General features: G+C 40.7%; 1 protein-coding gene across 1 annotated transcript in view; it reads left to right on the top strand.

Annotated features, from left to right (window-relative positions):
* Positions 1 to 6,957: 6,957 nt before the first annotated feature.
* Positions 6,958 to 11,217, top strand: part of LOC110961296 (heterogeneous nuclear ribonucleoprotein L-like) — a gene marked incomplete at its 5' end in the record, with an annotated part of 34,473 nt that continues 30,213 nt past the window's right edge. The window contains one exon of the mRNA XM_022208854.2: positions 6,958 to 7,209. Coding sequence (XP_022064546.2) covers positions 6,958 to 7,209 — 252 coding nt within the window. The remainder of the gene's footprint in view (positions 7,210 to 11,217) is intronic.

Genomic DNA, 11,217 nt, shown 5'->3' with positions numbered 1-11,217 from the left:
TTAGCCTCTCCCTGAGACCCGGATGGCTGCACCTCATCACCGTGATTACACAACTGCAATAAAGACCAGCTGAACCTTCCACACCCTGCCAGATTGTTGAACCCGACTTACCAGTCAGTGCTCTCTAGCCATTCCAGAGTACCTTGAAAATTTTGACATTTCTAACATTCTGTGTCTTCTGTCCTGCCTAGGATCCAAAAAATGCGACCATTTAGTCGCAGTCTGGAGCCCTGCCCTGACCTCACACATCATGAAAACTCTGGAGCGGCTGGTTTTACGTCTCCTGAGGCTTGAGGTCAAAGACAAACTCGATTCCTTGAAGTTTGCATACAAAGAACACAATGGAGTGGATGATGCCATCCTCTTCATGCTTCACCGTGCCCTGTCTCATCTGGAGGAACCTGGAGTTTATGTGAGAATCATGTTCTTTGATTTATCAATGGATTCAACTCCATCCAACCCACCATCCTCAAAGACAAGCTCACAGAGATGGGAGTGGATCCTTCCTGTGTTTCATGGATCACAGATTACCTGACAGGAAGGCCGCAGTTTGTCAGGCTGGGGAACTGTGTTTCTGGGACATTAATGAGTAGTACTGGAGCTCCACAAGGAACAGTCCTGGCTCCATTCCTGTTCACTCTGTATACATCTGACTTCAAATACAGCACTGAGTCCTGCCACATTCAGAAATACTCTGATGACACTGCTATCGTAGCATGTATCAGAAATGGACATGAAGCTGAATACAGAGATCTGATAAGTGCCGTCAGTGACTGGAGTCACAAAAACTGCTGCTACTCAACGCCTCAAAGACAAAGGAAATGATCATAGATTTCCGCAGATCCAAACCCCCTCTTCAGCCAGTGAACACTTGTGGACATCGAGATGGTGACATCATATAAATATTTAGGTGTCCACCTTGATAATAAGTTGGTCTACAAACGTAGACTTCATCTACAAAAAGGACCAGAGCCGACTTTATTGCCTCAGAAGACTTCGATCGCTAGACATGTGCAGTAAGATGCTGCAGATGTTTTATCAGTCTGTGGTAGCAAGTGTCCTGTTTTATGCTGCAGTCTGCTGGGGAGACAGCATAAAACAGAAGGATGCAAGACGTCTGAACAGACTGATTAAAAAGCTGCTCTGTGGATGGAATCAGATTGAACTCATTGGAGGATGAGGTGGAGAGACGGGCAGTGAGCAAGATGGAGGCCATTCTGACCAACATGGATCATCCACTTCATATCTGCCTCAATGAACAACATAAAATCAGTGGACGGCTCCTATCCCTGCGCTGCAAGACCGAAAGATTTAGGAAATCTTTCTTGCCATCAGCAATCAGACTGTTTAATTCAAAAGCAAAAAGATGAGACCAGACAACTGAATTTCTCTTCAGGGATCAATAAAGTAATTCTATTCTATTCTATTCTATTCTATTCTATTCTATTCTATTTTCTGATGATCTCCTGGGTGTTAAAGGAGAATTTCAGCTGACTGTCAAAGATGGTGTCCAGACATTTGTTCTTCTCAAAAGACATTCCATGGATTGGTGGTAACAGTTGGAGTCAGCACCATCTGCTGGTTGGAAAAGGTCACCACCATCTCCTTGGTTGTACATCAATGACTATAACATGGCAACGGGGCCATCCGAAGGTTGTCCTGGCCGATGCATACTCTTCCATTCCTTCTTTATATGTCACCACCACCAGTTTCACTATTTTGAGCACTATTTTATTTCATCATCATGCTTATTTATCAGTAGCTGCTTCTGCTGGAGGAGGACAAACACAAACAATGGTGATAACAAGAAGGAAAAGTTAATATATATGACCTTATATCAGTGTGTCTGCAATGAGAAAAGAGTGTTTGACTTTCAATTAGAGAGAAGCAGGAGGTAGGAGTGAAACCAAAGATTGTTTATTGACAGGATGCATAACTTTGGAAGAAAAAAACTTCATAGATGCAACTGTGATCCTGGTAAGATAAAATACTGTCTGATAGGTGAAGCTCACACTCAGTCGTACATCATTAATATCCAATTACTTTCATTATTTTAACTACAGTTTGTCGTATTAATTGGAAGGCATGGAAGCAGATGAAGTCAGTCCTGTGGCATAGAAAACCACATCAACAAACCCTGAAGTTATTAAATGTAAATAATGTTACTTATGTGTTGTTTAAATGCTTGAGGAATCAGTCGATTATCTATTCACTGAGATACAACCTTAAAAAACACCAATGGTAATGTGTTCTTAGCACTGGTGTGAAATTCAAACCAAGTCAGTGACAATATTTCCTGAGACATGATGAATTTAGGGCACCTTTCCAGACACTGTGGTGCAGTTTAGCAGGTGTGCAGTTTCCGTGGTAGATTGACCTCCATGCACAGGAAACAGCTGGGGAGACAACTGAGTGGAAAAAACAGTTACTGCTGCCACTCTTGTTTAAAAGATACTACAGATAAGGAATGTATCGCTGTTTATACTGGTTTTTAAAAGATATTCAATAGAGTTTATCGTGCTTTGCTGTAAAAGTGCTTCACAGAATTGGTTTAAATAAAAATGTTTGGTCTTTCTACCTTCACTCTGTGGTCCATCTCATCCCAAACCATCTGCATTGGGTTTTGGTCAGGTGACTGTGGAGGCCAGATCATCTCCATCATCTCCTTCTTGGTCAGATAGTCCTTCACAGCCTGGAGGTTTGTTTGGGCTCATTGTCCTGTTGGAGAAAAAATGATGGTCCAACTAAACCAAGGGCGTCAGTTTGTTTTTAAAAGTGGGGGGGATGGAGACCACAGCCAATGTCAGATGGAAATGCACACCCTGGGTTGGCCAGAGGCGTGCAGGGGCAAAATTTCGGCCCGGGAGAATTAGTACTATACCGGCCTACAGACCTCTTTACCTGTATGTACCGATAGCTCAACAGGATGAGCCTCTGCCTTTGGTCTGGTGGTTGTGAGTTTGAGCCCAGCTTGTGGCATTTTGCCGCCGTTCTTCGACATTTTCTCAAAGTGCTGTCTTACCAACGACATGGAAGCATATGAGAAAAGCAGGCGTCCCTCACCAATGCGGGGATATCCGCGGTGTTCCCGATTACCCAGCACGCCATTGAGCTTCCACTTGGCACGGGCGCAAATTTAGCATCTGCACATTTTTTTAACCTCACGAAGGTGTGCTAACTCTCGGCCGAGTGCGGATGGTGCGTTCAGGAGCGTCGGAATTTTCTATACTTCTGAAAATAACTGGGTTTACAACGGCTTACATGTGAAGAATTTGAATGTGTTGGAGACAAAATGACCCCTGACAAAAAGTGTGTGGAGGGGGGGGGACCCTAAACTGACGCCTATGAACTAAACCAAACCTAATGGGATGTCATGTGGCTGTAGGATGCTGTGGTAGCCATGCTGATTCAGGGTTCTTTCAGTTTGGAATAAATCCCCAACAGACACCATCACACCTCCTCCATGCTTCATGGTGGAACCATGCATGTAGAGACCATCATACCTCCTCCTCCATGCGTCATGGATGGAACTATGCATGTAGAGACCATCTGTTCACCTTTTCTGGTTTCACAAAGACACGGCGGGTGGAACCACAGATCTCAAATTTGGATTTACCAGACCAAAGTCCAGATTTCCACTGCTCTGATGTCTAAAATGTCTCAATATTTCTACAAAATGGCTCAAAATTTGTCCAAAATAACTAAAAATTTCTATAAAATGGCTCAATATTGGTCCAAAATGACTAAATAATGTCCAAAATTACTCAAAATTTCTATACAATGGTAAAAACTTTCACAAAATGTCCAAAAAATTTCCAACGCAGCTTAAAATTTCTATAAAATGATGTAAAAATTGTCTTGAATCGCTCAAAATGTGTCCAAAATGGCTCAAAATTTCCATGAATTTGAGCAAAATGACTCTAAATTTGTTCAAAATGACTCAAAATTCCCCAAAAAAAATTAGTCCAAGAGGAAACTCTTGGTCTTCCTTTCCTGGGGCAGTCCTCATGTGAGCCAGTTTGTTCCTAGATGGTTCCTTGAGGATTCATTCAAAGATCTTGAAATTTTCCTAATGGATTGACCTTCATGTTTTCAAGTAGTGATGGACTTCTTTGTAGGTCCCTCCTAGATGGTTCCTGGGCAGTTCCTAGCTGGTTCCTGGTAGGTTCCAGGGTAGTTCCTTGATGTTTCTTAGTAGGTTCCAGGGTAGTTCCCAGATGGTTCTTTGAGGATTAATTCAAAATTTTTACAGTTTTTCAGACTGACTGGTCTTCAGCTCTAAAAGCACTGATGGAATGACAAAAAATAAAAACATGTTTACAGTTATTTCACAATTGTCTGTTTGCAACATAATTCCATACGTCTTGCTTCATAGTTTTGATGCCTTCAGTCTGTATCTACAATGTCAAAAGTAGTAAAAAATAAAGAAATAACATTGAATGAGAAGGTGTGTCCAAACCTTTGACTGGTAGTGTACATCCTTATGCAGATAATACTGTTTTAGCTGCAGATCTTTGAATGTCCACTTGGGGTGCTCTTTCCTAACAGCAGAAATCAACATGTTTACAAGCCAGACACCAAACACTTTTTGGTTTCTTTAGCTAATTTGACAGCTGGAAGGAGGTGGATGTGTTGAAAAGCATGCAGCAGGATGTAGTACTTCTGCTACTGCAAGCTCTGCATCAGGGCGTACTGAATCTCTTCCTGCTAAGCCACAGGATACAACATGGTAATATGAGTCACTGAATGCACCATGAACCTCTGGGTGCCTGTTGATCTTCATAGCAGTACAAAGTATAAAAGCATGAACACTACTCTGATTCAGTCTGACTGCTGATCTGCAAATGGAGTAGAATCTGAAATATGTCTTCCTTATTGTCAAAGCTTAAAGCTGCTGTCCGGAGTTTCCGTTTGTTTTCAATTTATGTATCATTGTTTAACAAAGCTTAAATGTGTTAGTCTCGTTCGATACTATAATATAAAGTTAGTATAACGCGATATGAAAATTTATTCCTGAGCTCCGCCTTCCTCTCATAGACCCCCATGTTATTCCAAAAAGCGCCGGTCGCTGCCGACCAATCAAGTTCGAGCTTCAGCTTTGTCATGCTGTCAATCAACGGTTACGCGCACAGCAAGCAAGCCCATGCAGAGGTGGGCGAGCTACGCACTACGCAACCGCGCACACATTTGTTTTGCTTGTGGAGGAGAGAGCATCAGGGCTCAGCAACTTCCAGAAAAGTTACCAATCCCACGGCTTGTCAGGCCAAGAGACTGCAGGACGTTTTTTGGCTCGGGGTGCTCGCCTCGCTCCCCGACCACGGCCTCCATAGCCCGCCTGACGGCTTCGTTTAGATGCCCGACCTCTGGAGGAAGATGTTGGGGCGTCTGGGACATACTCTTCATCAGAGGAGTCATGCAATTCTGAACTCTAGATAGAAATAAATAAACAATCTAACACATATACACGCGTAAATGCACTAAGTTTGATAAACAACGTCATCCAGAGGGATACACGAGTGTAATCACATATTGAAACTTTACTCGTTCGTCCTAGCAGATTCATGTTATTTTGGTATTAGGACAAGTTAGACTCAATACAGCATTCTAACGTAATTCCTTTATTATTTACTAAATGTACTAAATGTAGAAGAGGGGAAAACAGCAAAACAGACGAGATGCTGCAGCACTCCGGGCACTTCTCTCATGTACTGCACATGCACAAATAAAGGGGCGAAATCAGAGGGAGGGACCAACAGTGTTTTGGGAGACGCTGCGATTCAAACTCCGGACAGCAGCTTTAATGTGTATTAAATGTTTCAGAGATCTCACACTTCTGATTATTTCCAGGTTTACACACAAGTCTGGCAGATTTGTTAAGTAGTCTTAATAATAGTTGGGTCAATCTATCACTGAGAGACTTTTGAAGTCCATAATATATCTGTCATACATTTTTATTAAAAGTAAAAAATAATAACAATAATGATAATAATGTTTTTATGTTCATTATGATCATGTCTTTACAAATTCCATAATTATTTATTATGGAAGCAATCACTTATTAATAAAAAAATGACTGGCTATCACTAAAATGTCAACTATGATACAAAAAGTCCCGCAATTCTATACTGACCCGACCAGAATGACTTGAAAATGATCCATAATTACAGAAAATTAGTCCAGAATTTTATGCAATTTGTCCTAAATGACTCTAAAATGATCCAAAAGACTCAAAAAAGATCCAAAATGATGAAAAAAGAGCCAAACTGACATACAACCTGTTGAAATTGACTCAAACAAATGTCCAAAATAACTCAAAAATTGTCCAGAATGACATGAAATTTGTCCTAAATAACTCGAAAATTATATGTTATATAAAATCATTATAGGGCTTCATAGTGCAGTAGTGGTTAGCACTGTCGCCTTCCAGCAAGAAGATCCCCGGTTCAAATCCCGTTGTGGGCCTGGGATCTTTCTGCATGGAGTTTGCATGTTCTCCCTGTGCATGCGTGGGTTTTCTCCGGGTACTCCGGCTTCCTCCCACAGTCCAAAAACATGCTGAGGTTAATTGGTTACTCTAAATTGTCCGTAGGTGTGAATGTGAGTGTGATTGTGTGTCTGTATATGTAGCCCTGTGACAGACTGGTGACCTGTCCAGGGTGTCCCCTGCCTTCACCTGAGTCAGCTGGGATAGACTCCAGCACCCCCCATGACCCTTGTGCGGATAAAGCAGTGTATAGAGAATGGATGGATAAAATTATTATATTAACCCGCAAAGAAAATGCGGTTTAGTCTGTCTTTAACACGTAATTGGAACTAAACTGGTCCTACTTGGAAATCGTAGCAGAGTGAGACCTCTCTGGTGATGGCCTTTCTTTGGAGAGAGAGAGAGAGAGAGAGAGAGAGAGAGAGAGAGAGAGAGAGAGAGAGAGGGAGGGAGGGAGAGAGAGAGAGAGAGAGAGAGAGGGAGGGAGGGAGGGTTCAGGTCTAGCAGGTGTCATCTTCTCTCCATCCTGTTTAGATCAGAGCTCAGTCTGTAATGGAGGAAACCGACAGAGGAAACCGAGCACCGGGAGGAAACCACCGGGCGGCCAAGCGGCTCCGCACCGAGCAGGAGACCGGCGTGAGGGAGCTGGAGGACGGGGGGAGGAGGAGGACCCGGCGGGGAACGGAGGAGACACAGAGAGCAGGAGACGGAGGAGTGGAGGAAAGGTGGGTTCATATCTGCTCAGAGATATTTAGAGTTCATGTGTGGATGAAGAGACGGCTGTAAATGTGGGTTTAGTTTTTCTCTCTTTAGTCAGATAAATGACTTCACTGAGGAGCAAATGGCTGTAAGGATGTTCTAGTGAGTCATGATCACACTGACAGCATGCATGAGGAACATGTGAGCAGTCAGGAAGCTTCTGCTGCTCTTTGCTTTGTTCTACTGAGAGATTTGACAGTTCAAAGTACAGTTTAATGTGAAATGGTTCAGAACTGGACTGACGTTTAAACCAGCAGTGTCCAACTCATTCTAGTTCAGTTTGATCTCCAGTGGACCAGTTTTACTATATGATCAAAACGACACAAGTCAGATAAAAAAAGACAACAAAAACAAAAGTATTACGAAAATGAGACACAAAGCGACAAAAAATGAGATGAACAACACGAAATTAAAAAAAGAGACAGAAATTAGACAAAGAAGTTATAAAGCAACAACAAAATGAACAAATAAAAAAAACAAGGCAAAAAAACACAAAAGGGCAGATAACTGTCTCTGTCGTTAGTTCATCTCAGAATGTACTGTGGGTGTGTGCGGCTGCTTAGGTTAGACGGTCACAGTTGTCTTGTCTGGAGTCTAGCTAGCATTGTTCTGGTACAGATGTTATAGTGTCACTTGTTAGCCAAGTGGAGTTCCTTCTGGTAGACACTGAGAACATTATCCAGACACAGACAATTACATTCATCCCTCCAATTGGTATAAAATCATATGGACAGCTGGCATCATCAGTTCATCATGTTTCAGTCTTTAGCCTTTGCTTGTTAGCACCTCTTCATTTTGTTGCTGTTGTGTAGGATCAGAAAAGTAACACAGTTTTGCATTCTTGATTGGGATGGCGTCTTCTCAAATCCATTTTTATGATCTTAATGAATCCGATGTTAGAGTGGACAGCAGGAACATCCGTGACCACAGAGACTACAGCAGGACACGTCCTTGTAATGACTATTATGCTCATCAGCAGTGGCAGAGCAGGGTGGTCATCGGCCCCGAGGCTACGCTATGTGGTGTGGAAACGTGTGCTTAAAATATCACACAACACGCGTATTAGAAACATGCTGGCAACGCACACACCGAGACACTTTTACTATAAATAACAATGTTATAAAAAATCAGGTAACAGCCGTTAGCTTTCTAAACCAACAGACACAATCATACATACGTATTCCTTCCTCTTTTTTTAGGTTTTTCTTCCTTTTGCTGACATAGAAGCTCCTAATAAGGCCAGGGAATTCCAATCTGCCTGAAATATTATTTCTAATATACAGAGACTCCTCACTAGTCTTACTTTTGAAAATAAATGATCCTTTGTAGTGTTAGTTACAGGAAAAAGAGGAGGAATGAAACATACTGTGTCAGAATCAATTACCTTTGGTGGATGTGAACTTTATTACACCATGTTGACCCCATTACATCAAATAATGAGTCAGATGTCATTCAAATCCCACCCTCCCCCACGTATCCCCGCATATATTGGATACTAGTTTATGTACTGTACCGTTCAAAAGTCTGGGGTCCCCCAGAAATGTCCTTATTTCAGGAAGAAAATCTTTTTTTTTTAAAGAAGGTAACAATAAATGAATGATAAATCCAGTATAGACATAGTTAATGTGGTAAATGACTATTGTAGCTGGAAACAGCTGACTTCTAATGGAATATCTCCATAGGGGTACAGAGGAACATTTCCAGCAACCATCACTCCTATGTTCTAATGCTACATTGTGTTAGCTAATGCTCTTGAATAACCTGGCAATAGCCAGATTAATAATTGTGTAGTACTTGATAGTACTCCACAATATCAATCTGGGACCGCTCCATGTAAATCCGTTCGGAGGAAAGAGGCACGGATTGGACAATGCAACAGTATGTCCCGCCTCTGACAGGTTTGTTTTTAGCCAATCGCGGGATCTTCACAACGAGTGGAGCCAATTGGTAGATTAAACTCTGACCAAAACCCGTAGGTAAAAAAGCACAAACATCTTTACCATCCAGAAATGCGCAAAGAGCCTCTCGTTGTTCTTCCTTCAAAGAAGCGATACGAGATTCAGCTAAAACTGACTTAATAGCAGCATCTACACGATCGTTGTCCTCCATTGCCGTGTTTGTTTTGATCTACTGGCGCTTGGTGTCGTCTTCACACCCGGATATCCCGCCCATTATCCCGCCCCACACATGAATACTGCTGCGTGATTGGCCCGAACCAACTTGGCTCTGTACGAACAGTGAAGGCGGGAGCGGGGCAAGATGGTTTCTTGAGAGATTTGTGAACTCACAAATATCGCGAGAAATCAACTTGCTGACAAGGTTAGGTGTTGAAAGGCTCATTGATGATTAGAAAACCCTTGTGCAGTTATGTTAGCACATGGATAAAAGTGGGAGTTTTCATGGAGAACATAAAATTGTTTTTCTCGCTTTGTGGCTTATTTTTTTCATTTTGTGCCTGATTTTTGTCTTTTCTTTGTCATTTTGTGGTTAATTTTTGTGATGTTTTGCTTTTTTTTGTCATTTTTTGACTCTTTTTTGTCATTTTTGGGGTCTTTTTTGTCATTTTATGATTCATTTTTAGCATTTTTTTTGTCATTTTGTGGCAGATTTTTGTTCTTTTTTGTCTGATTTTTGTCATTTTTTGGGTCTTTTTTTGTCATTTTATGATTCATTTTTAGCATTTTTTGTTATTTTGTGACAGATTTTTGTTCTTTTTTGTCAGATTTTTGTCATTTTTTTTCTTTTTTGTCATTTTGTGGCAGATTTAGATTTATTTCTTTTTTGTAAGTTTGTGGCTGATTTTTGTCATTATTTGTTGTTTTGTAGCGGATTTTTATAATTTTTGGTCCTTTTTTGTCATTTTATTGCAGATTTTTATCATTTTTGGTCCTTTTTTGTCATTTTATTGCAGATTTTTTATCATTTTTGGTTATTTATTGTCATTTTGAGGCAGATTTCTGACATTTTTATTTAATTTTTTAATGTAATTTTTTTAGCTTATTTCTGTTATTTTTATCATATTTTCTGTCATTTTGTGCTTCATTTTTGAGCTTTTTTGTCATTTTGTGTCTGTTTTTTGTCATTTCTTGTCAATTTGTGGCGGATTTTTGTCATTTTGTGTCCTTTATTGATGTATGCCTCATTTTTGTAATTTTTTGGCTTTTTTGTCATTTTGTGGCTGATTATTGTCATGTTTTGTCCATTTTCTGTTGTTTTGTGCATTTTTTGTAATTTTTCTTAGCTTTTTAAAAATTCTGTGGCAGATTTTTGTCATTTTTTGTCTTTTTGTTGCTTTGTGCTGATTTTTGTCATTTTTTGCTAATTTTTTTGTCCTTTTTCTGTCGTTTTGTGCGTTATTTTTGTCATTTTTCTTGGCTTTTTAAAAATTTTGTGGCTGATTTTTGTAACGTTTTTTTGTTGTGGGAGTTTTCATAGTAAACATGGAACTGTTTGGGTGACCCCAAAGCTTTGAATAGTAGTGTATATGTATATAAATTAGTAATTTAATAGAAATGCAGTTATTACAGCAAGCTAGTTAGACATATCTCCTGATTGTTTAAATTATCTGGTTCTAGCTCTAAGAAATGTCAAATTCTGGGACGATAATGAAGCCAAAATTCTCTGCTTTCAGTTCATATCGGCATGTCACATCAGGCACACAGCACTCAGAAAGTCGGACTGCTCTAAGTACTGATTATGGTTTTCAGGAGATCAGTTTAGAGAATGCTTAGTGAGGTTCACAGTGCGTTATCTGAGGTGTTTCACAGGGCAGATGGTTGCCCTTTCTGTAGGTTGTTGCAGGACTTTTGTCTTCCATGTTGGTGCTTGAAAGTTTAATTAGCGTGTGTGATTTCTGTGGAAATGCTCATCTCTGCGCTGAGCCTGTGCTCAGTAAGACAATATGGCATCTCAGTGAGGTTGTGTCAGTGACACTAAGTGCCTGGACTCAGCAGGAAGTCAGGCCATCTGTCTAG

This window comes from Acanthochromis polyacanthus, chromosome 3 (genome assembly GCF_021347895.1).
Source record: "Acanthochromis polyacanthus isolate Apoly-LR-REF ecotype Palm Island chromosome 3, KAUST_Apoly_ChrSc, whole genome shotgun sequence".
Taxonomy (NCBI): domain Eukaryota; kingdom Metazoa; phylum Chordata; class Actinopteri; family Pomacentridae; genus Acanthochromis; species Acanthochromis polyacanthus.
Note: the sequence above shows the minus strand (reverse complement) of the source record. Positions and strands in the feature narration are given on the sequence as shown.